General features: G+C 40.6%; 1 protein-coding gene across 2 annotated transcripts; it reads left to right on the forward strand.

Annotated features, from left to right (window-relative positions):
* Positions 1-654: 654 nt before the first annotated feature.
* fmnl1a (formin-like 1a) lies at positions 655-27,049 on the forward strand. 2 transcript variants are annotated; one of them, XM_084071025.1, is made up of 25 exons: positions 655-1,319; positions 7,253-7,336; positions 7,843-7,929; positions 9,510-9,583; positions 9,852-9,935; positions 10,333-10,467; positions 11,169-11,277; positions 11,833-11,909; positions 12,070-12,163; positions 13,621-13,695; positions 14,629-14,739; positions 14,870-15,019; positions 15,255-15,356; positions 16,246-16,840; positions 17,008-17,132; positions 17,233-17,435; positions 17,807-18,041; positions 18,163-18,231; positions 18,323-18,403; positions 18,498-18,627; positions 19,086-19,249; positions 19,355-19,456; positions 19,559-19,660; positions 25,306-25,408; positions 25,717-27,049. In XM_084071025.1, exons 1-25 carry the CDS (start codon positions 1,149-1,151, stop codon positions 25,779-25,781), a joined length of 3,327 nt encoding a protein of 1,108 aa, XP_083927151.1. In that variant the 5' UTR covers positions 655-1,148; the 3' UTR covers positions 25,782-27,049. The 2 variants fall into 2 exon arrangements, with proteins under 2 accessions (XP_083927151.1, XP_083927152.1); XM_084071026.1 differs by having other exon boundaries at positions 17,011-17,132.
* Positions 27,050-27,305: the final 256 nt, after the last annotated feature.

Genomic DNA, 27,305 nt, shown 5'->3' on the forward strand with positions numbered 1-27,305 from the left:
GAATTGATACTTTTACTTAAGTAAAACATTTGAGTATTTTTTTCCACCACTGGCGACATCCATCCAGGCTGTGGGATATAATGTTGCACTTGCTTGCCGTCTTGCTCAATGGTAAGCAAATAGCGCCCTCTGCTGGATCTTGTTTTATCGAGTGACCGCATGCAGCGTGTGGCTTCAAACGCAGAGTGGCGCTACTGGACAATGCTCGCGACCTCTAGTGGACATCACCTGCACACAATCAATTCAGTCACCAAATGACAGAATGGACGTGACATGAATGTGTTCGATCTCCGTTCATGGTGAATTGGCGATGTTAGGCTTTTGCTAATTAAGTTTCCTCAAGAAAATGTTTCACCTTGCCTCGATTTAGCTGCACACAGGGAATGTTTTCTTAATCAGCCTTTCTTCACACCGTCCACTTGTAGGCATAGGCCTACGTGTCTACTAGCATTTTCATGGCTATATTGCATCATTTGTAGACCTATTTGTATATTTCCGTTCTCGTGTTATTATGTTGTCGTGCCTACCGTGTTTTCATCCAGCCCTGCACCCCCTTCTTGCTGTTTCACACAGGAAGTTACTCTTCTGCTTTTGTGCGGCTGTGGTTTTGTGTCAGTGCAGAGTATAGTGTCAGTGTCAAACTCCTCTCCTTCCTCCCACACCCTCTGTGCAGATCTCTGAACTAAAGTCATATAGGTAAGAGTGAGTGTAAGTAAGCTACGGGGAGGCGATTTCGCTGTGCCCTAAAGTTGGGCCCAAACTGGGTCTATTGCTGTTCTTCTTTCTTAGAAGTACTTGTAGAGGGAAAGAGACAGAAGGACAGTTTGAAGAGTGGACAGGCATGAGATCAAACATATGTGTTTTCTCAGTTGCCCTGCTCTCCACAGGACCCAGACAGGTGCAGTAGACCGATGACTTGATGTTTCTCTCACTGACACAGTCCAAAGGACCAGTAAAAAAAGATGACCAGCCAAGAAGCATTGTCTGGTCTGAGGCTTAACTTCTGAACACTTTTGGACTGAACTAGACATTTTTGTGTTTTATTTTTTGAGTTGAAGGCGGCTCACTTTGTTTTGGAATTACAAGTGCTTTTTCTCTGAGGAAGGTGTTTTGCCGTTTTCCTCCTGGATTACTTTTGGAGATTGGTGATGGGGAATGTGGTGGGGGGCTCTGAGCAGGAGCCGGCTCAGGGCCGGGAGGCCAGGAACTCAGAGGGTTCCTCTGACCCCACACCGGCCTTCCAGAAGAAGCAGCCGGCTCCCCCCAAACTGCCCATGCCCCCTGAGCAGGAGCTGGAGGAGAGATTCAACGTGGTGCTGGTGAGCCACTGGAGAGACAGATCACACAGACAGATTATTACACAACATAGACAACAACATAGCAGTGGTGTAAAGTAACTAAGTACGTTTACTCAAGTACTGTACTTAGGTAAATTCTTTAGGTATTCTTTACTTTACTGGAGTATTTCCAATTTTCAGTACTTTTACTTCTACTCTACTACATCTCAGAGGCAAATATTATACTTTTACTCCACTACAATTATTTGAAAACTTTAGTTACTACTAGTTACTTTGTAGATTTTGATAATTATTACAAAACATACATTAACCACTTCAGCCCTATTTAAACTTTGGCTATTTGAAAATAGCAGATCTACAAGCTCACAACATGTCTCATAGCAACACATTGTGAGCTTGCAGATCTGCTATTTTCAAAAGATTTTAATACATTTTATACATATGATACCTAGTGAAACGGGACATTCTGCATAATGAGTACTTTTACTTTTGGTACTTTAAGTATATTTTGATGCCAATACTTTTGTACTTTTGTACTCAAGTACATTTTTAATTCCAGAGTATTTCTACATTGCAGTATTGATACTTTTAAAACAAACCTTTTTCCACCTCTTTTGCTTTTCTTGAGTACAGTAGAAGAAGGATTTTCAATAAATACAGTAAAAGAAATTATATTACTTTACTCTGCTTATAGCTTAAAGTAGTTCCCTTCTTGCAATCTGTCCTTTGTCTGGGAAGGATAGATAAGTGTTTTAAGAGGAAGTTAAGCAACACATTTGACAAGAGAATGACCATGAGACCGGAAGAGACATGTTTCAACATTATTTCAACAGTTTCAAAATTAGGAAAACACAGATTTACACAGTTTTACAATAACAACGCCCATGTCCCATACTTCTTTTTTTTGACCAGTCAGTTTAAAACATTTGAATTACATTTTCAGATAAAAATCTAATTGACGATGTTTATTAAGTAATCGCGCAGAGAAAATTAAGTAATTTAATGTTTTAAATCCTTATAGCAAGACTAGGTCCTCCTTATAGAAGAATGAAAATGAGCAACACATTACACAGTAGGCTAAAATAAATACGTTTCTCTGCAAACTCTCAGTAGATGTGTAGGCTGCACCTCATGTATCCTCTAAGTGTCTTAACAGGAAGTACAGGGCTACAATTTAGGCATTTAGCAAACACTCTTTATCCAGAGCGACTTACTGTCACTTACAGTAAACAAGGTAAACCATACATCAAATGCAGAGAGACAGTGCAGTGCCTCAGTAATCTAGGATCATAGGTAAACCACAAACCTAGAATCAATCCAAACCAGGGGTCTTCAACGTTTTCAGGCCAAGGACCCCCTAGCTGAGAGAGAGATGAAGCAGGGACCCCCTACTCTATATTGTATAAAAATGTGTTTCAGATTAATATTTTTTTTACTTAGTCTTCTCTTTTTTCCCTCTACACCTATAGCCTCTTCTACAAGCTCAGAGAGCTTGTAGATCTGCTATTTTCGGCTAATGTTCCCCTCAGAAAAATAATTCTAGGGTTCAAGTGGTTAATATAAAAAAAGAAATCCTATCACACAAAGATTTGGCGGACCCCCTGTAGTAGCTCTGAGGACCCCCTAGGGGTCCCGGACCCCCTGTTGAAGACCCCTGATCTAGGAAGTTCGGGTAGGCAGGACAACCTCCTGTAGCCCTGCACTCCCTGTACTTCCTGTCCTTATTAGACACTTTCAGCAGTAGTCCTTTTTCCAGGCTTTTTATCTCCTTGTGAGATGCAGATAAAGCTGCAAATGAGTTACAGTAGTTGATGTGTCAAATTCAAACTCACTACCAGTGTGATTGTGTCTTATCACCTATTTTGATGACATGCTCAATTAGGAGAAAAAAAGTATCTTGAGGTGCAAACCCTGCCCAAACAAACATCTGTTGTTCTACGTCTCTCCGTTCCCTGAGACATATCAGTGGTTCTCAACCTTTTCAGGCTGCGACCCCTCCCCCAAAATAATCATATTCGAACTGGCGACCCCCCCCCCACCCTGACAAGCACTTGGAATTGTAGGCATTACATTTAGTTTGACTTGGTTCCACAGATACATATTGTGAAAATAGCTGATCTACAAGCTCACAACGCCTCGCAATGCGAGACGTTGTGAGCTTGTATATCAGCTATTTTCAAAATTAAGCTAAATTTGCCTCTTTCTTATATTATTTGACAATTTGGACAATGTTTGACCAGTTTTTATATAGTTTGTTGATTACTTTTGATGCAGTGATGGTCTTTTTTCATTTATTTTCTTTCTCTTTTTTTAAAGAGAAAAGCCCCACTAGCAGCCATTAGAGTCTAGGGCTGAAACTATCGATTACTTTTTCGATTAATAAAATAATCAAGAAGCATGTTTTTTTTATAGAATTAGTTAGCTTTATATCAACAGATTGACGTGAAAACATTCTAATAGATTTTTGTAATCAACTAAATCGATAAGTATGATTAACCACTTAAGCTCTATTCTATATATATTCTATATATTCTATATTGTAAAGTGTCCTTGGGTTTCTGAAAAGAGAAAGAAAATGGCAGATCTACAAGCTCACAACGTGTTGCATGCTATTTTCACAATTCTTTCACCTTATTTATATTCTTTGAAGCTTTTCACCTACAATAATGACATGCCCAAACTAGGGAAAGATTATTAATCAATAATTGTTTTTAAATTATTATTTGGAATTGATTAAATCATCGATTCGTTCAATTAACTGTCCGCAATCCGCCCATTAGATTTGGAGATATAGTGTGTGCAATGGGAAATTGAGGCCCAGCGGTGGCGCTAGATAAAAGGCCATGGGGTCATCCAAAATCAGTAGGGTTCATCATGTGGGGAGCAGGTTCACAGCACGCTTCTTGGCAATCCAACCAGTAGTTTTATGACAGACACATCCTTCCTTACAGCCCTAAAGAACTGAAAGGTTGTCAAGACTCTACTTAATTCAGTTTTATTATTTTGCCTTTATGTTTTATACAATGGTGCCTTATCATGAAATGTATGGGTGAAGAATTGAAGAAATTATCATGATAAACTTTATTTCAGACACAATAGGTCCATTTAAAACAAAGAATATAGAAACAGACGACAACAACAACACCACAGAGATAGTCCAAGTACCAGAATGAAGTGTCACTCCATTAAGCACAAATCAGTTGGCTTAAACATAAACATTGGCTCCAGTATTTAAAAGCACGAGGAATACCTTGTATCACTCTGTGTGATAATCTCCATTAGAGCCATTTGAATCATCAGTCTACACACATCTGTACATACAATTATTTTTGGAAAAAAACAATCCTGGACAAATGGGAATAATTATGGAATTTGACAGGTAATTCAAGGAGATTGTGGGGGGTTTATTTACTTGTATCAGTCTACAAAAAAATGACTCAATTTGATAAATATGCTTAATAATTTCCTTTACCCATGAATCATCCATCAACTGTTTCATCTACTCAGATTATGAAGATTTTCCCCCTCTAAGAATACAAATGTCACATGGTTGAAGATCTGAGTTCCAACATTTAAGAAGGGAATTCATAATCATATGCAGCATATTGAGATGACATTAGTGTTTCAGAATATGTGCATTCAAATTATTCTGTTATGCTTCGTTAAATTGAGCAAGTATAGCCTCTGTCTAACATTTCCTGCCCAACGCCCTCCTACGATATCTACTGTAGAATCAAATATGATCTCACTTCACTTCCCCTTACAATAACCTACAACATTTGTGCCATCAACAACTGTGAGTGAGAGAAGGTGTAGGTGGTTGAGATTATGGGAAACGTAGACACATTGTGCTTACAGTTATTTTTTGGCCTGTCAGTCTTATCCAACAAAACCACAATGAGACCACTCCCTCACCCCTACCAGAGTTTGGCGTTCACTTGCAAAGTGAGGGCCTGTATACCCGCCTAGGTGGGGTTCTTTTGCGTATGAAAATGAAACTACAAGCTGTTGCTTGAATATGTACTGGTACAGTAAAACTTCTGTAACCACACATTTTTAGGTGTCAAATAAACGGTTTGCCAGAAAGGCATCATCATTACTTTTTAAATCTTTACATGAAAATAGTGATCATCACAAATCAGATACATTATGTAAATTAGTATCTTAACGTAAGCAAGAATTGGAAGTTTTTTTGCATAAACAGTGCAAGAATTTATTTTAACTCAAGTTAATTTGCTCTATTTTGAATCAAAAGTCTATAGTAAGTTAAAGAATAAGGTGATATGATATTCTTTTGTTAGACGACTCAACAGAAAATGATTAACAGTAGTTGTTTTTCTCTTAGCTGGTGAAAGTATAGTTGGTCCTACTCCAGCAATATTTAAAATTCACACCAACTAACAAGACGGCATGGCCAACGGTGTGGCTTCCATGTGGATCTCAGCCTTCATGTGGCCAGTCTATGACTTCAGTCAACACTCTCCAATGACATAACGATGATGATGTATGACTTAATATTTGGGCAAACCCGATTCAACCCCCATTGACTGCCATTATAACATTTTAGTTAAACATAAAAGAATAAATGTACACAAATGTGTGAAAAGATAGAAACACATGCTTGGAAGTACTTCCTGCTCTACTGGCAGGGCGTGCACAAGAAATTTGACACTGATCGGTCCAGCGGTTTACAAGATTAGCCAGACAAACTCCCAGGCAAACTCCTCACATGGACGCCTCGCCTCCTCAGCCAAAGTCCAATACTAAAATTTCTGCCTCCTCGCTGGCTCCATCCTCCAGCGTGGCTGTGTTATGGTGAAATTAGTGACCTGCCAAAATATGTGACCATCTCATGGACTTCACATAACTCACATTGAGGTCTTGGAAAACATGGCCTAAATACCACTGTATTTAACTCTGTTAATAAACGTTACAGCAGCAGTTATTTACGTTCAGACATTATTATAACATACTAATAATAATCTTGTTTTGCACATTTCGAAAAACAAGTTTACAAAGTGCTTCACAGATATAAACAAGAATGCTAGTCATATTATACCAGCTTGTGCCAAGCTAAAACCCTTAAAGTACTGTCATGGCTCTTGCGTGCTACAAAACATTACACAATTTCTTTTTTAAATTAAGGTGCCTTTCACATCTAAAGTTGACTTAAAAGGTCCAGAGCAAGAACCAAATTGTTAAATTATTAGATCATTAGAAACTCTGCAGCCACAATGTCAGGTCAGGATTATATTAGATAAGAATTAATAGATTAATAAGAATGAAATTCGCTAAGGAGTTCAATACAGTATGTTAATGAATACAGCAGTTTTTATTAGAAGTCTAGTTGTTATTTTTGTTTATGTTTACACTTATATGTTGGATTGTTTGTGCTTGTAAGAGTGCATGAATGTCGCCCTTTTTTGTCCGCTATTAGTTATTTTCCCTTGCTTTAGTTTGCATGAAAAACGTATTGAAGGTGTTCATTTAAATGCTTTCCCGATGGTGAAGAGTAACGTGTGTCTGTCTACTGTAAGTAGGCGACGGTAAATTAGCGAGAGTTGCGCTGAATTCTGTGACCGAAGCTCTTAACACCCGCTCAGAGTATGGTAAGGCATTGCGGACTCCCCATTGGCTGCCTTAAAGAACAGCCAATGAGGATAATGTCATGAAAAAGTCACGACTAGCACAGCGACTGAATATAGACGTAAAAAACGCAGACAAGCAGAGTGTGGGAAAACACAAGAACAAGTGTTAGTCTATAACTAATAATAATAATGGAACGGCGGTAAGGGTAAAAGATATTCACACACTGAGGTTTTTGTTTCGTATACAGGCAGGAGATGGTGATATGAAATATTAGAGGCTTTTACCTGATAGTTAAACATAACTGAGACTTACATTTGTGCACTTCTGTTTCTGTTGGATTTACTAACCCCCAACTTCTCTTTCAGGGCCACATGAACTTACCCCCAGACAAACTGAAACTTTTATGTCAGTATGACAACGACAAGAAATGGGAGCTGGTTTGTGATCAGGTACAGTAAAGCCTGATTTATATATCCTCTTACGCAGTCTGAGCTTGTATAGATGGACTATTTTTAGGTGCGCAACATCATCATACGAGTACAAATAAACATGAGAGCAAAAGTACTGTAAGTATTAAAGGATGAAGTTTCACGTTTACAAATTTATACAATGAGTTAATAAACTCAACAGTATTATTTTCCAGTCTTTGGGGCATTGTGATGGTTTATTTTACAGTATATTAATATATATAATCCCAAAACTGGATCTGTGGTGTAATGCATAGCACCATGTAAATACAGGTCATGATTTTTCATGTAGAAAGTCACTGTAGCTTAGACCCATGGACCCTGTGTTGGCAACGGATGTCTGAGGGTGGTTTGTAGCTCTTACAGTTTAAGAGCACAAACAGCTGTTACGTCACATGTTGCGTATGTACTGTACAGGGTAAATAACAGTCACATCATCTGTTGAAAACAAATACTGATTCCCTCCTCCACATGTTCACCTGTACCAGGAACGCTTCCAAGTGAAGAACCCTCCTTCCATCTATCTGACAAAGATCAAGAGCTTCTACCAGGACCAAGGCGGGGTGCCACGCAGGGTTGGTATTCAGAATCACTCTCCTGTCATGTTTATTCTTTTTTTAACTTCTTTTTTATTTATTCCATGAAATCCATGATACAATATATTCCCCTATTTGATAATTAGCATAAACAGTCCTCCTATTTCATGGTTAATAATCACCCACACCACCAAGAGAAAAACAAAAGACAAAAAGAAACAAAACAATATAACGGAAACATTAGTAATGCAATTCATATTTTGCCTCAATTGATAGACCTGTCTACATTCTCTGATCTAACTTTACATAAGAATATAATGACAATCCAATAAAAATAATTAACTTTAATTCATCAACATAGCATAAAAAATAACATGATAATACATGTCATCAACCAATACAAAACACTATATGTACAAAGAAGAGAAGGGGAAAATGTGATACCTCCTTTCTATAGACTCTATAGACTCTTTCTGGGACATTGCATTTGCCTCGTTCGTGGTATCCTGATAGATGGTTCTTCAGGCTAGTTTTGAAAGAAACCAGTGATTTACATGGACATGGTTCCATTGGTACCACTTGTTCTCTTCCCTCATGGTAGGATTTCATCCAGTTTACAGATGTGTTATCTTATTATTTTCAGGTCGGGACTCCAATTTTATCCAATCAGGATAGAGAACTCAGTCAGGATACAGATTAAACAAGTGAAGTAGGAAGTGATTACACAAAGAAATTGGCTGACAAAATTGGAACTGGGACATTATAAAAATTATGATAAATGATACATGAGTACTTTTTCCTGATTGGCTGAGATTTTGTCACCTACTGTACCTGAAAATGTTTATTAAGAGCTGGAGAGATGGGAAGACCCATGTTTACTGAACAAATACTCGATAGCAATGATTATTATCTGAATATAGTGCTTTAACCTTTTAACCAAATATCACTTACCCTCCCTTAAGTAAAAAGAAGGAAACAAACTAACACAAAAACAAACACAAATATAACAATATCAAAGATATTTATTTTTGCTCTTTGTTTTTGACATAGCTTTCAATGGAGACCATATGTCCATTTTGGCTGTAATCTGTTCCATAGCAAACATCTCATTCACCTGTTGTTACCATTGTTTTATGTTTGGGTTTGTGGCTGTAACCTTAATTACATTGGGTCCTTAATAAATAGGATTATCTTTTTCCCTATATGATTTCCAACATGGATATACCTAAAATAAATAACTTCAGATCCAAACTTAATTTCCAAAATAAGTTTGTATTACATATTACTTATTTGATTTAAATTACAAGCAATACATTATGATATGATGTTTCCCTGCAGAGTGATGTGTTATATTACTTTTGCAATACCTTCAAAAAAACACCATACAAATAAGTAGAAAAGGACATGGCATAAATGGAATAAATGGAAGAGGGTAGGCTGAATGGAATAGAAACAAGAGTGCCACAATAACGATATTGGTATTAAAATACAATTTTAGCCGTGTCATGATGAACGTAATGCTGTTATATAATGTGTTAAAGTAAGGTACTATCCCAACACTGTTTCTATTCCACATTCACTCTAATGGCTTATAAGATGCTGTCTTTCACTCATTTTAGCTCAGGAAGCGTGTCCAAGATGCCACCCAGGTCCTTAAAGATCTGGAGATATCCCTTCGCACCAATCACATTGGGTAAGCGCCTAAAAGCCTAATTTAAGCTTTGGTGACAAAGTGTCATGCCATATGTTGCTCAACAACGGATTTACAGCTGAAGTGTTGGCGTGACACTTAAAGTGTAAATCAGGGCTAAGGCAAGCAGTCACCTCTGCCAGTTGTTTTCCTGGTGTCTAGCTGAACAAGAACACATTCTTTTCATAGACTGTATATCGTATATAGTCATGAGTGACTTTCCCTGTCCTTAATCCATTATCTTTCTGTTTTTCATCACATTTTATTGTAGGTGGGCCCAGGAGTTTCTCAATGAGCAGAATAATGGCTTGGATGTTTTGGTGGAGTACCTGTCACATGCACAGAGCTATTCATCGTGAGTGATATTGTCATTAATACATCCTGGCAAAGTCAGACCCATTTAGAGAGAGAGTTACGACACTCACATAGACTTATGTTGTAAAGGGATAGCATTCATATATTATCAATATTCAATAATATATTGCCAGAAACAACTTATACTGTTTTGGAATTTCTTTCTGTGCTCAGAGATGATAAGAAGAACGAGATGAATGTGGTGTTTTATGATACATAAACCACGTGACTGTATAGTGGATCAGAGTATCGTAACTCTCTCTTTCAATTGTTCTGGTCAGAGTGCCAAAAATAGATCTGCCATTTTCGGTGTGCGACACCAACATACAAAGGAGCATAAATTGAGCATTTATGTTCTGAATGAAATTATATCTTGTATACAAAAACATTTTCCATAGGTTTGACGTGGATACAGTTGAAAATGGTGACACACTATCAGACAAAGGAAAGGTGTCACTGGAGGACTTGCATAAGAGTGCTACCCGCCCGCACCCGCATGGTATGACCAGAGCTGCCCGTGCCCTCACTGTGAGGTAGGAACCACAGAACCTACAGTTTCAGTGATGGACTGTATATCGTCAAGGATTAGCATCATCATCATCGTTGTTTTTTATGTCTACAGCTCACTGGTACTTACATGACCGACGGTCTTAAATGAAACAATACCCAAGAGAGTGCATATAATTATGAACTTGATTTATTTATTTGTAATTTAAATGACTCATCCACACAAACAAATCTGACCTTTTAATTGTACATTCAGGACTTAAGTATTGTGTCTATCAGTATCGTGGGTGGTTGGTCAAATTCCCTTGCACCTTATGTATAAGGGGTGACATCACCTGAATTAGTCTCGGGTACAAAATGCATTTCTTCATTTAAATTATAAAACAAACTGGAGAAAACTGTGCTTAGTATGAAATTACACGGCCAGCGACATATGTCATGTTTCCACTGTTATTTTTTGGGGTGGTCTTATATTTTACAGTATTATCTTTTTGTTCTGATATGTTGGTTAATTGAAGTGCAATACTAATAGCTGTCTAAAACCAAAAAAGGACCCCTTATATGTAAACTGCAGGCAACCTCAGGTTTTGGTTGAATATTTAACTACAAGCTTTGCCTGCTGTTTTATTGTGGTAATGATTCACACCCATCTTGGTAGATTCCAGTCATATTATCTGAAAAATCTGTTTGAAAGTAACATGTCTGATCTGACATGTCACATTTGCAGGCTAGGCAACACTCTATCGAGCAGGATTCATAAGAAGCCACATTCAGCCAACCAGAGAGACGATGTGCATGTGTGCATCATGTGTCTGAGAGCCATCATGAACTACCAGGTACTCGACCTGCCCTTTGCTCCACACACACACACACACACACACACACACACACACACACACACACACACACACACACACACACACACACACACACACACACACACACACACACACACACACACACACACACACACACACACACTCACTCTCACTCACTCACTCACTCACTCACTCACTCACTCACTCACTCACTCACTCACTCACTCACTCACTCACTCACTCACTCACTCACTCACTCACTCACTCACTCACTCACTCACTCACTCACTCACTCACTCACTCACTCACTCACTCACTCACTCACTCACTCACTCACTCACTCACTCACTCACTCACTCTCTTTCTTTCTTTCTTTCTTTCTTTCTTTCTTTCTGGTTATTCTAACCACTTTTGGCATTATATACAAACACTTAAAAAAATAGCATATCTACAAGCTTACAACACTTTTTGATGTGATGCATTGTGATCTTCTATTCTTAGAAAGTTTGAAAATTGGGCTGTAGCACTAAAACATTCACGGAGTAGCTGCAAATGTTTCTCCTTTTCTTGCAGTCTGGCTTTAACCAGGTGATGACTCATCCACGCTGTGTCAATGAGATCACCCTCAGTCTCAACAGCAAGAATGCCAGGTACACGTGTGTGTGTGTGTGTGTGTGTGTGTGTGTGTGTGTGTGTGTGTGTGTGTGTGTGTGTGTGTGTGTGTGTGTGTGTGTGTGTGTGCACGCACGTGTGTGGGTGCACGTGTGTGTGCGTGTGCTTGCCCATATCTTACTCCATCCTCTGTGACAGAACTAAGGCCCTGGTGTTGGAGTTGCTGGCTGCTGTGTGTCTCGTGAGAGGAGGCCACGACATCATTCTCTCTGCCTTTGACAACTTTAGAGAGGTGAGGCATCGTCATATGGTTTATTTCATCATATCTGTTCATTTGTGCTATTTCTTTCCAAACTTCCCTTCCTGACTCCTCTGACTACAGCCTGAGTTATACTTAGTTGTGCCACCCATGTGTGCGTGCATGTGTAAGTGTGTGTGTGCGTGTCATAGAGCAAGAGCTCTAAATGTAAGCTCAGTATTGGATTTATAAATACTGTAACCAGACTATGAGTGCCAAATTAATCTGTACACTTCCTTCTCTTGATCTGCACTACTAACCTACTGTTGTGCAACTGAAGCATATTTCAGTGAGCCAGGATATCTGTTTGATGGAAGACCGGGTTTACATTTATGGCAGGAGTAAAAAGTACACAAGTTTGAGAAGCAGCCAGCCATCTGGCTTCCTTATGCCCCTGTGTGGTTCATCAATGTAAATGCATGTTTTTTTGGTAAACATTAAGGTCCCATTCCACATGTCGGAAGTGGTTTACATCCCCCAAAAAACTCTCTCTCTTATCAATAAATGTTCATGTCAAGTATTTATCACCCGCAAAATGTCCATAAAGGAGTTTTATAGTACCTCAAACTTGGCTCTATATTTGCCCTCATTTTGACAGGACATATTAATTATGGCAATTTACATGTATGCCTAAATATGCCTGTAGAATCAACCCATCATTAATATGCCAATATGACACACCTAGAATCAACATGCCGAAATCTCCACGCCACTGCTCCAGATGAGGACCCTCTAGTCCACTTCACATCCTCAACTGTGGTTTTTTATTTGTTCATTTTGATAGCCCATTTGATTTTCCCATACATTAATTGCAATGTAAATATTATAACCTAGTTTTAGCCATAATATGTCTACAACACAATGTAGGCAATTATAGAATGAAGTGTGTGCTTCTGTGCAAACAGTAAGCATAGAATAAACAGCCAGGCGAGAGGAGGAAGGGATAAACCTCAGGCTGTCATATGCGTTGTTACATTTGCCATTGTGAATACTCATTTCTAATGTGCACATCAATGAGGTTTAGTAGTGTCACACACGCCAGGTTTTGTGAAAGCTGCGCTTGCAACACTGTTTCATGTGCTCAAGTTTGCTTTATTTACTTCCTGTTAGTCTGGCAGTCCCACGCTGGTCTGCTGTTCAATCAGAGGTTGATTAAAGACATATGCGTGCATATCAGGTGCTTAAGTATTATTTGTCTTTGATGAGGAGGTGAGTGACGTTACACCCCAACTGAGTTGCGTGCACTACGTCACACCAGTTTTCAGTGAGAGGTGATCTGAATAGCAGATTTTGGTTGTAAAAATCCATAATTATGATTGTTTTAGATATATGCAGAGTGCAAAAAAACATTTTTCACTTTCATGGGTAAGCTTCAGAAACATATTAACCTCACAAAAAACATGATGATTTTGGTAGAGTGGACGTTTTTTTTGACACATTCTCTTTCTTAGGTGAGCAAAGAGAAGGTCCGCTTTGAGAAGCTGATGGATTACTTCGCCAATGACGACAGCAACATTGACTTCATGGTATGTAATCAAAATTAATGTGTAGATCAGTACATTAGGCCACGGACCCCCAGATTTTTATATCTGGGATCTCAATCTGTGAAAATCTTTATTGTTAGACAGGATTTTCTCTGATATTTTCTGTCATTTGGTCCAGAATTCCGTATTGTAGACATATAGATAGATGACAGTGCACAAAAAAATGCCATCTTGAACAATCTCTAGTTGTATTTATTTGTACGTGTAATGAAGATTAGACTATTCATCATTTTGCGGGGGACCCCCTGCCTGGAACCCTCTCAAGGACCCATTAAGTACCACCGGTCTAGATAATGGCTGACACTTTTGCCAAATATAAAAGGAGGTATCCTTCCTTTGAGCCAATCAGTTGAGCCTAATTTATATGTCATCGAACGAAGGTGTCACTGTTTGACAAGGACAACTGATTTTTAGGTGTAAAACATGATTTTTCTTAAAATATGTTGTTATCGCCGTGCGACTCAGGTAAATCAGGTATTCGTGCATCTGTGGCAATATTAAAAACTAGAACCAGGAGACCTGGTACTGCCAGACCCCTAGTGGTTGAAATCTGAATGGCCAGACTTCGCATGACGTGTGTGCAGAGGAAAAGAGGGACAAAAGAGGGACGAAAGAGGACAGACAAGCCTCATGTAGGAAAAGAGGGACAGAAAAGGGACGAAAGAGGGACAGACAAAGCCTCATGTAGGCCGACCCTCTGAGTCTGGCAATGACATGTCCTGACTCGAGTTCGAATCCCAGTTTGGAACTAGTGTTGCATGACTCCCCATCTCTCTATGTCTTCTGCCTGTCTCCACTGTCCTATTCAATACAAATGAAGCACAAATAATGCCTTGCAAATAATTTGTTGTGAGAATAAAATGTGAGCCCGAAGCTGTGGTTAATTACCAAATGTGTAAATCTCACTGTCACCAGGTGGCCTGCATGCAGTTCATAAACATTGTGGTCCACTCAGTGGAGAACATGAACTTCCGTGTCCATCTACAGTATGAGTTCACTCACCTCGGTCTAGACCAGTATCTGGAGGTAAGCTGATTCTTTCATGATTCTGATTTTCACTCTCAGAGAGGCCATTAAACTCACAACTCACAGATTATATTCCATAATCGTACGTGTGTTCTTTGTGTCTGTGTGCGGACATATGCGCACATGTCAGACTCTGAACCTGACGGAGAGCGAGAAGCTACAGGTCCAGATTCAGGCCTACCTGGACAATGTGTTAGACGTTGGAGCCCTGCTAGAGGATGCAGAGAACAGAGGACCGGTGCTTGATCACGTCAATGAACTGCAGGAGCACAACGCACAGGTTAGCCATGTACATGACAAGCGGAGGCCCAATTTATACTTGGTTGTGTGCTGGTGTTGCATGTCAAAAACAGCATATCTACAAGCTCACCCGTTGTGAGCTTGTAGATCAGCAATCTTCGGCACACAGCCCAGTCTAAATCTGGCATGAGTCCCTAGAGTCTGTCCATAATGTAGCCTTTATGTAAATGTCATTACAATCCTGTGGGACTCTCTTTGCTGCTCATGTGTTCTAGCTGAGTGAGAGGCTACAGGAGACTGAGAATCGTACTGCAGAGGGAATTGTTCAGCTGGAGACTCAGCTCATGCAGAGCACAAAGGAGAACGGGCTGCTCAAGGTAGGTACTGCCTCATGTGGATGAACTGAGCATGTACAGCCTGATGATGATGATGATGCTTAAGCATGTAAACCCCAGCATCCATGTTCTGGGGGGAACAGCCGATCTGCAAGCTCACAAGACGTCAGCGCGTTCTGATTTTGTCGATTTAGTGTGACAGAAAGAAAGAAGTACAGAGCCAAATCAGGTCCTGTTTACTAAGTCTCTAGAGGCTTTAAGACAGTGGTTAAGTAGAGCAGAGACAAACCGGTCTCGAACTGACGGTAAAAAGGGTGGTGGTCACTTTGTTTCAGTAATTAATTAAGTAAGTAGCATGTGACCCATAGGTCAGGAGGATATCTCTTGTTTCCGTAGCATGAGGCAGCTTGATGTACAAGTACACCCCCTGGACATGATGCTAGTATGTCAAAGGGACTTAACCCCCAATCTAACCCCTCATGCTTAGTGCCAAGCAGGGAGGCAATGGGTACCAATTTTTAATCCATCCATTATAATGAATGGAGGGAGTATTCAGAATTTCCAGCTAGCACAGAACTGCTTTTAAAACTTGATGAGATATTGTAAGTGTGTGTGTGTGTGTGTGTGTGTGTGTGTGTGTGTGTGTGTGTGTGTGTGTGTGTGTGTGTGTGTGTGTGGGGGGGGGGGGGGGGGGGGGGGTAGTAGTTAGTACAAGTTGAGCTGCGCCTTCGAAAACTGTCCTTTGTTTGTCTTTCTCACTGGTGCGGCAGTCAAGGCAAGAAGTCACGAAAGTGTGTGTGTGTGTGTGTGCATGCGTGAGCTTGATTTTTACATCCACACCTTTTGGAGGATTTATTTTCATCCCCGTCAGGGGTTTATAAATGGCATTCTAAAACCATCCCACCGTCTGCTGTGTGTATCCTTGATACAGGAAAGCCTGCGGGAGTACTGTTCTCAGGTCAGTTCCCTGCAGCAGAGAGAGAGAGAAAGAGAGCTAGACAGAGAGAGGGAGAAGGACAGAGAGCGTCTGAGCCACACGTCAGCCCAGAGCTCCTCTGAGTTGGAGCAAAAGATCCAGGAACTTCAGGAAAAGGGGCTGATCCGTCTGGGACGCTCTCCCTCCGGGGGCTTGGACATCCAGGTGGTCCCTGTCACCGTGGTTGAATACGTCCCTGCAGCGGCCTCTGATCCGCAGCCCAAACCCTCCGAAAGCGACACTGTTGTTTCTTCACCGCCCATCCTCTCTGCCAATGCTCCTCCACCTCCACCACCTCCTCCTCCTTTGCCTGGTGGTCCAGGGATGACTGCTGCTCCTCCACCACCTCCACCTCCTCCCCCACTGGGTGCTTCTATCCCCATTCCTCCACCTCCTCCACCCCCGCCTGGAGGAGGTCCGCCCCCGCCTCCTCCCCCGCCTGGGGTTGGACCCCCACCCCCACCTGGAGCCCCACCCCCTCCTGGAGCACCACCCCCACCTGGACCCCCACCTCCACCCGGAGCGCCACCTGCCCCAGGCAGTCAACCTGGTAAAGAGATTGGCTGAGGACCAGCCTATGTTATGAAACATCATGTACAATCATAACGCCATCAGTCCTGAAGACACTTCTTGTATTGCATTATCGTTATTGCTATTTATTCATTTTCTATCTTTCTTTCTGTATTTCTTTCTGTACTTTTGTATTTCTCTCCTCAGCAGCAAAGAAGAGGAAGCCCATTGAGACCAAGTTCAAGATGCCACTGTTAAACTGGCAGGCGTTGAAACCCAACCAGGTGTCGGGCACCGTGTTCAGTGAACTGGATGACGAGCAGGTGTTGGAGGTAAGATGAGTCATGTCCTCCATTCTCCACCCAATGATATAGTGCTCATTCTTTCGATCCCTACCCTTGTTACTTTCTCTCTCACTGTTTTTTATATTAGGAATTGGACATGGATCTATTTGCAGAGCAGTTTAAGACCAAAGCCCAGGCTCAGTCGAAGCCAACAGCGAAGGTGTCCATGAAGGTGGCAAAGAAGACCCCCAGTAAGGTGTCCCTGATTGAGGGCAACAAGGCCAAGAACCTCGCCATCACGCTACGCAAGGCAGGGATGAGCCCAGTGGAAATCTGCACTGCTATAGAGACGTATGGACTTATTTCAGTACTTTTTATCATCTCAACAATAAAGATTTGTAGTTCTCCACTACAGCTATTATCATATTATATTATCAATATTAACCACTTAAACCATACACACCTTGTTGATCAGGGTCTCTCAAGGGTCTATACTTGGTCCCCTCCTTTTTTCCCTCTACACCAAATCTCGTCACCAAAAATAACAGATCTACAAGCTCATAACACGTTGTGACGCAAGGCGTTGTGAGCTTGTAGATCTGCTATTTTCACTGAATGTTTGTCTATTTTCGTCAAATGTTCGCCTGTTATGACATGTCAGAATGTGGTTATTATTAATTTGTACATGATTTTGCTGATCCTGTACCATACTGCCTGTCCAGCTATGACCAGCAGGCTTTGGAATTAGACTTCTTGGAGCTACTGGAGCACTTCATTCCATCTGACTATGAGCTGAAGCTACTGCTCAACTATGAGAAAGAGGGCCGTCCGATGGAGGAGCTGTCCGATGAAGACCAGTTCATGATTCGTTTTGGGAAGATTCCTCGTCTGAGCCAGCGAATAAACACCCTCACCTTCATGGGCAATTTCCCAGAGACCGTAAAGCGCCTGCAGCCGGTTAGCATGTCTAGAATACTGAGAATGTTGAAATGGGGACACTTTTACTTGTGTGATTGATCTAAGATTTTGAGGTTTATTTTAGAAAAATAAACATATTTTATTTATCTCTGTTCCACAGCAACTGAACTCCATCATTGCTGCATCCCTTTCCATAAAGTCTTCAGCCAAACTAAAAAAGATGTTAGAAGTGAGTATGGGAGAGAGCACATCAGGTATATGGTGCACTCATAGCAGTGAATGTGTGTCTAATGTTTTCCATCTCTACTGTTGTCCTGCAGATCATCCTAGCCTTTGGTAACTACATGAACAGCAGTAAGAGGGGAGCAGCCGGCGGGTTTCGCCTGCAGAGCCTGGACCTGGTCAGTTCCTTCGTTCTTCCTTCAAAACGCATCTTTGCACACGTACGTTCTAAAATAAATCAAGAATCACTCTATTTTTGTTTCTTTTTTTCAGCTGTTGGAGACAAAGTCCACGGACCGCTCCCAGACTCTCCTTCACTTCATCTGCAGCATAGTCCAGGAGAAATACCCTGACCTGATCTCTTTTCACTCAGAGCTTCACTTTTTGGACAAGGCTGCTCTAGGTAAAATAGTGCTTTTAAAACTTTTTGTGCTCAATGCACCAAAGGGCAAGTCAAAGTCTAAAGTCACACTTGTATCAGTGGCAAAAATATGATTTTTTTTTTTATTATATAGTATAGAAGTTGCCTCCATTGGTAAATGAGTGAGTGTGCACTATGTACCTTTAGTCAATTAAAATATAATTCATAACTTTTTAATAATAATGTTGTCACAAAATCCCAAGACACACCTGGACTTGTCCCCTAAAGTAGAGATGCCAGTAAAACCCTGACTTGATTTTACCACATGAACCCTAGCATCCTGATTCTGGGCTTGTGAGCTTGTAGAACACGTGAGCTTGTAGAAGAACGGCTATTTTCGCTATTGATGCACAACAACGTGTGTAGGGTTAAGTGATTATCTCTAAAAGTGTAAACCTGGACCCGTAATGGCATTGCTATTTGTTTTTATTTTTTGCCAGTCTCCTTGGATGGTATTCTCCAGGATATTCGCTCATTAGAGCGGGGAATGGAGATGAGTAAGAAGGAGTTCTTGGTGCAGGAAGACAACACAGTGTTGAAGGAGTTCATCCAGACAAACAGTGAACAGTTAGACGCTTTGATCAAAGACAGCAAGACGGCACAGGTTGGTGGGTGGGGGGACATGACACAACGTCTTTGAGCAACACACTCCTCATAAACATACAGAGTGTTTCTTGCTCTACTCTCACATTCCCTGTTCTTCCTCTAGGAGGCCTATGGCTTTGCGGTGGAGTATTTTGGAGAGAACCCCAAAACCACGCAACCCGCAATGTTTTTCCCCACATTCGTCCGCTTTGTAAAGGCCTATAAGGTGAGGATGTGTCCCAAGGCTTCTGGTGTTTTGAAGTGGCTTCAAATGTCTCAATCATATGAACTTGTTTTCTGTGTCTGTCTGTTTATTTTATTTTCACAGAAAGCAGAACAGGACATTGTGCAGAGAAAGAAACTGGAAAGTGAGAGCAAGGAGGAAAAGGTTCTCCAACCAAGTTCTCCAAACAAGGCTGGGGCACAACAGGTAGTCAATTAATGTTCCACCCCTTGATACACTAACATTTTCCTTTGTGTGTGTGCCGACTTGTCCCCCTTTTTATTCCAATTTTGCCTTTATGCCAATTCCCTTGTGTAGTCTTGTCACAGATGACTGTTAGTGGTTGGCCTTCTGACTGGTTGGTCCTATATGGTATTGAACATCCACATGCCTCCTCGGCTCCTCGATACACATGGCACTTCTTTTCACCTGCTAGTGAGGAGCTTCACCGGGTGGACATACTGTAGCACATGCAGAGGAACACACTATTCCTCACAGTTCAACACCTCTGCTGACAGGCGCCCTTGACCAAACTGTAGAAGTCACTGGAGTGGCGACGAAGAACGCCCTACCTGCCAGGCTTTCCTCCCGCAAACACGGCCAGTTGTGCTCGTATGGACGCCCGGCCAAGCCAGAAGCACCACTGAGGATTCCAACCTCGGTGGTGGGCAAGAACTTTACCCCTGCGCCACCCAAGCGCTGGTTCACTTCCATGTCATTTAATCACATGAACCCTAACTTCCCCATTCTGGGCACATCATAATAGGAGAATATTGGACAAAAATAGGCCAACATTCTGCAAAAATAGCCACAACTCATCATATTGTTGCGCCTTGTGAGCTTGATTGATGTCAGAGCTGCAAGTACTATTTTCTAGGAAATACCATCATCCAAAGCAACCAACCCCCACCTTATTTATATTTTGTAATTGGCCTTAACGACATGAACCCTAACGTCCCTATTCTGGGCTGAACATTCAGAAAATAGCAGATTTACAGGCTGTGAGCTTGTAGATCGGCTATTTTCAGCAAAGATATTTGGTGTATAGTGTATACTAGCAGACTTAGTGTAGAGCCCAGGGGGCCCCAGGGGACCCCAGAAAAAAAGTATGTTAGTACAGTAATTACAGGGACAGAGCTCTCAGCTCTGTACCTGTTTTGGTATTGGCAGTATTCCATTTCTTCTTCTTCTTCTTCTGCCGTTTTTGCCAGTTCTGGCTGAACCGTGCATATGCTTTTTACGAAACTCGGCCATATGGTAGATGGTCATGAAAAACTATCAAGAAATAATTCTCACAATCTTTCGTCAAAAGGTGGCGCTATAGCACTCAGTTGAAAATGCCAACTTTGAACAGGTACAACTCATGCCCTGTTTGACCTACAGCCATGAAACTTCGATGCACACATGCGTCTCCTCATGCCTAACAACTTTCACTGTTTGACTTTTGACCTCTGACCTTTAGATCTCCCACCATTTCGAATTATATGAAAAGCAGTAAAAAGCACTTAAAACCTATCTCCTCCTGGGATTTTTTTTTTTTTTAAACAATATATTTATTTGGCATTTTCAGGTATATAACACAACAATATGGCAATTGTAGTAAATGTCTATAATAAAACAACAAACAAAAATAAAGCAAAAAGACAACACATAGCAATCATACATATACATAGCATCTGGCATCCAAAAACAAAAATTAAACAAAACGTTACAAAGACATAAAAACAAAACAAAAAAAACAACAACAACCAACAAACAAACAAAAATAATAAGATATGGTCATGAATTTTCCTCCCACAATACGAAGTAGCAGAATTATTTATTTACACAGGTCCTAAAGGGTTACCTTCCATAAACTGCATGAACTGTCCCCAAATTTCTTGAAAGATGGCAGGTTTCTTTTTAATCGCAAAAGTGAGCTTCTCAAGTGCAAGACAATTTGATAATTCTCTATACCATTCTTATGTCTGGTTTATCTGGGTTTTTCCAAAAGAGCGCAATTGTATGTTTAGCCTGGAGAAGAGAATATGTAATCATACTCTTTTTTTTACTGTTAATTTTGAGATTATCAGGAAATATGCCCAGAATGCACAGCTGTGGGCAAATAGGAATATTTTCTGAGATTATCTGGGATAATATACCAATTACCTCTTTCCAAAACTTCATGATCTCTGGGCATTGCCATAAACAGTGAAATAATGTACCCTTTTCCACATTACACTTTATACATTCGTCTGGTGTATTAGGATCAAAATGGTGAAGTAGAGAAGGAGTAATATACGTTCGCATCAGCCATTTGTACTGTAATAACTTGTATCTGGTATTGATTGTCTGCGTTTGGGCTTTATAGCAAACCCTCTGCCAATCTTCAACGCTTATTTCTACATTTAAATCACTGCACCAGGCCAATCTTCTACCCTCCGAGGACTCCCCAGACAACCTAACAAACGCATCATAAATCAAAGATACCCCACCATGACCACCAGAATAATCTACTATCATTTTTTCCAAAATTGACAGAGATGGCAGTTGAGTTGAGTTATTTTGGGTTTTTAAGATAAAACGTCTTATCTGTAAGTACTTAAAAAAATGATTTAATGGGATATTATATTTCCTGCAAAGCCCTTCAAAGGACAGAAGCACATCGGCTTCATACATATCTGAGATCTTGGCAACACCCTTATCTCTCCTGGGATTTTTGAGCAATCTGCACGAAACGTTTTACACATGAACTTTGGACCTATGCCGACAAACGTTTGCAAAAGATTTTCCCTAAGTGAAAAAATGAAGCTTTAATTGCAGTTTTATGACAATTATTCATCTGCCCCTAACACATACATGCAGACTTACCATTCTTTGAAACTTTGTAGAAATGTAAAGGGCCATAACAAATATCACTGAAACCAATCTTACTCCAATTGGTCAAACGGGGGCGCTATAGCAATTTTTTGAAAATTGAAACTTTAAACAGGCAAAAGTCATGCCTCGTTTGGCCGACAGCCATTAGACCTGCTTACACATGTGCCTTGACTAATGAGGAACACATCTATCACGTTGACCAGTAAGCACCGCCCTTAGATTGTCCGCAATCTTGAGCAGTTTGAAAAACACTTAAACCCAGGATTTTTCAGCTATTTGCGTGAAACTGTATGATCAGTGTGATCTCTTTTTTCAGAGGTTTGTCTGTTGGTGCAATAGCTTCCCGCTTAAGTGTATCTCACAACCTCAAGGTCACAGGTTCAAGCCTCACTTGGTGCAGACTTCATCTAAGTTGCATTTCCACCGGCTTCGAATGCTATCAATGCATTGAATGGGAGATTATCACGTTTTATCAGACCATTGAATGGGCGAAGTAGGTGAGCTACCGTCTACCCCGCGATTTGTCAGACCATTCATTGGGCGTAATCAGGAGCTACTGACCTACCGACGGAGGCGGAGCAGTCCCCACAACAATATTTACGATTCTGTCCATATCGGTACATAACTCGAACGGCGCTGAGTAGGCACAGGCTCCAGCTCGCCTGAGACTGCGCGCCTCCGTCATGGTCCGAAACCGAAACAACCAAAACCAAAACCGAAACTGAAGTATTTAAGTCATCTCCGTCGGTAGGTCAGTAGCTCCTGATTACGCCCAATGAATGGTCTGATAAATCGCGGGGTAGACAGTAGGTCGCCTACTTCGCCCATTCAATGGTCTGATAGAACGTGATAATCTCCCATTCTATGCATTGATAGCATCCGAATCAGGTGGCATTTCACACAACATGACTATCAATGAATACATCTGCAATTGTTAAAGATAACATGAAATACTTAATTGAGTGTTTTTTACATACTTCATTGTGAAAATAGCTGATCTACAATCTCACAACTTTTCAGATAGCACGAGAGTATGTTTTTTCAATGTATAACATACTTCATTGTGAAAATAGCCGATGTACAATCTGACAACTTTTAATGGTTTGTGAGCTTGTAGATCGGCTACTTTCACTAGTTTTGGTTCTGAGGAGATGTACAATTTCTTCATTGGTAAATGGTTTGTGAACGAGTGATCTTAGCGTTAGTGAAACAGGAGCTTGGGTCATGACAGAAGGCAAGAGTTTGTGATCCTCAACAGACAACATCAGCCTGGACAAAGCTATAGCACTATAGGTAGTGTTGCAGCTACCTAAGAGTGCCTCATACCGCATGGTTGCCGGTTCAAGCCTCACTTGATGCAGACTCATTTAAGTTGAATTGCAAAAAACATGACTCAATCTATTCCGTTTCCATGGCTCTCTTCAATCTATTCCGTTTCCATGTCTTTCTCTTCAATCTATTCCGTTTCCATGTCTCTCTTTCTGTCTCTTCAATCTATTCCGTTTCTATCGTCAATCTATTCAGTTTCCATGTCTCTCTCTCTGTCTCTTCTATCTATCTATCTATCTATCTCTCTCTCTCTCTCTCTCTCTCTCTCTCTCTCTCTCTCTCTCTCTCTCTCTCTCTCTCTCTCTCTCTCTCTCTCTCTCTCTCTCTCTCTCTCTCTCTCTCTCTCTCTCTCTCTCTCTCTCTCTCTCTCTCTCTCTCTCTCTCTCTCTCTCTGAGGGGCGGCCATAGCTGAACTCATGAGGAACACATCTATCGCTTTGACCAGTAAGCTCCGCCCTTAGATTGTCCGCAATTTTGAACAGTTTGAAAAACACTGAAACCCAGGATTTTTCAGCTATTTGCGTGAAACTGTATCATCTGTGTGATCTCCTTTTTCACAGTTCTCTGTCTGTTGGTCCAATGGCGTCTCCCTAAAATAAGTGCCTCACAATCTCAAGGTCGCCAGTTCAAGCCTCACTTGATGCAGACTTCATTTAAGTTGAATTGCAAACAACATGACTGTATCAATGAATACATGTGCAAATGGTAAAGATAACCTGAAATGCTCATTTGAGAGTACGTTTTTTCAATGTATGACATATTCATTCTGAAAATAGCCGATCTACAATCTCAAAACTTTTCAGATAGCAACGTGTTTCTGAGCTTGTAGATCGGCTGCTTTCACTGTTTTCGGTTGCGAGGAGACATACAATTTCTCTATTGGTAAATGGTTTGTGATCGAGTGGTCTTAGTGTTGGCTTGGTTCATGACAGAATGCAAGAGTTTATGATCTTCAACAGACAACATCAGACTGGACAAAGCTATAGCACTATAGCTAGTGTTGCAGCCTATTAGTCCGAAGGTTGAGAGTTCGATTCCTGTTAATGGCAATAGGTTGAGATGTCCAATCAATCCTTTCTGTTTACATCTCTCTCTCTCATCAATCTATTCCGTTTCCATGTCTCTCTTCAATCTATTCCGTTTCCATGTCTCTCTCTCTCTCTCTCTCTCTCTCTCTCTCTCTCTCTCTCTCTCTCTCTCTCTCTCTCTCTCTCTCTCCAATCTATTCCGTTTCCATGTCTGTCTGTCTCTCTCCCTCTCTTTCTCTCCAATCTATTCCGTTTCTCTCTCTCTCTCTCTCTCTCTCTCTCTCCAGTTTCCATGTCTCTCTCTCTCTCTCTCTCTCTCTCTCTCCAGTATCCATCTCTCTCTCTCTCTCTCTCTCTCTCTCTCTCTCTCTCTCTCTCTCTCGCTCTCTCTCTCTCTCTCTCTCTCTCTCTCTCTCTCTCTCTCTCTCTCTCTCTCTCTCTCTCTCTCTCTCTCTCTCTCTCTCTCTCTCTCTCTCTCTCTCTCTCTCTCTCTCTCTCTCTCTCTCTCCAGTATCCATCTCTCTCTCTCTCTCTCTCTCTCTCTCTCTCTCTCTCTCTCTCTCTCTCTCTCTCTGGCCCTGTATTATCGCTGCTTGCAGCTATATTTAGGATTACAATTGTCTTGTTTATTTGCAGTCACCCATGATGCCCAGGATGCCCCAGATGGACCTGATAGCAGAGCTGAAGAAGAGGCAGGTGAAGGAATCAAAGGATGGTGGTCTGGAGGACATAATCACAGGTAAATGCAGCAGTGTGTTAGGGGGGGTACTGTAAATTTTATTCTGTCCTTAATAACAGAACTCTTTTGACAAGTGTCGCTCAAACTAAAATGGTGTACTTTCAACTGAACATTTGAAAATGAATAATTTTTATTAAGCAAAATAAATGTGTTTGCCATCACACGTCCTCTACATCAGTGCTATAAGATGCTGCTAGCTCTCCCTAGATCAAATGTCTAATTTTTTTTTTTGTCGTACGATAGTGTCGCGTGCCGAAAATAGCAGATCTACAATCTCACAATGTCAACTTGTCTGTGTTCTGCCTCAGACCTGAGGAACGCTCCCTACAGGCGGACAGATGGCCGGAGAGCAGCACAGCGACAAGACACCTGAGCTTGTAATGTACATGGCATTACATTAAGCAGAACACAGAACATGAACAAAAATGTACTGTACATTACATAAAATTACATACAGTATGTAGGTCTGGAGAAGTACGCTTACTGTATTTCCCTCCCCCCCCCAAAAAAAAAACTTTTTAGTGTAAGTAGAGTTTTTCCACAAGGCTTTGTATGTTAATGTTTTTAGTACTTTATCATTACAAAATAAAAGAGGGCAACCTAGAGGCATAGTCGAGCTACAAAATGCCAAACTTCAATTTACATTTTTATTTTATTTTATCTACAATAGGAAACGTAATGCAGGAAACTGAACTGAGATAAGCTTTCAAATGCAAGCAGTCTCATCCTTCTACAATTAATACTTATACTGATATATACAACAATGCATTAATCAAGTATTGACATTCTGGATCTTGACCTTTGTCCATCAAATTGCACCATATGAGAAATTGAGATGTAATATAGAATTATGGATGAATTCTTTTAAAATAGGTTTGTTTTCATTTGTTATCTTCTTTTGGTGTATCTGTTATCTGTCTGCAACGAAGTGGTGTGGGGCTTTTAAATTTATATATCATATTGTTGCTGAAACCGTGTATCTCCATATTTCATGTTTTTCATAAATGAATGCCCTATTTTAAAGGTTGAAAGTGGTTAAGTCTGTCTGTGGGTTTTATAAATATTTTAACAATGAAAGGTATTAACACAAGTGTTTGTCTAAAATAGTAATTGTATTGGATCCATTGGAACACAGGTTATTTTTTCTATTTACTGAAAAGTAATGGTTTTGGACAAACAAGGTTTACACTTGACTTCACAGTGGCGATATTATAGGTCCATTTTCTCTATTATTGTGTTCATATATCACACTACTCAACAAATGGGCGGATCACTCGGTGTAAAAAGTACGCTATTACTGGTGGGTTTTCTGGTTGGGGTGCAGTCAAGCATTCTGAATTGTTCTAGACTCTCACCACTCCAGGCCACTTTCTTCATCATCATTACCATCATCATCATCATCATCTCATCAGACTGAACATTTCTGTGTCACAGATACCAACACAATACTTAATTATCTTCGGTTGTAAACATTGACATGGCACACCTATTTTTATTTCTCTATATCTCATGAGAAATCATGTTTTCAACCGCACCATGCAATTGCTTGAAACTGTTAACTATACATGCATTGTTCTTGTACAGTATAATATCAGTTTGTACCCATCATATTTTCTTAATAAAACGTTTCATGTTGGACAATTTGTTGAACTTGGTAGCCTGGAAGTATTTACCCAGATTGTTGAACATCCTCATATTCATGTAAAAATTTCAAAATGTGTACTCAAAAAAACAAAATCAGTGTTAATATAGCCAGTGTAGGGTGTTACAGAATGCTGGTTTACCTAATTTAATTGTGTTCTTTTTTTGGCCAGGTAACAAGGCATAGCCTACCCTTCATGGAAAATGTTGCATACATGATGTTACAGGGCAGAAACTCTAACGTGGTCATTTTAAT

This window comes from Gymnoscopelus microlampas (assembly GCF_963454915.1).
Source record: "Gymnoscopelus microlampas genome assembly, chromosome: 11".
Lineage (NCBI taxonomy): Eukaryota > Metazoa > Chordata > Actinopteri > Myctophiformes > Myctophidae > Gymnoscopelus > Gymnoscopelus microlampas.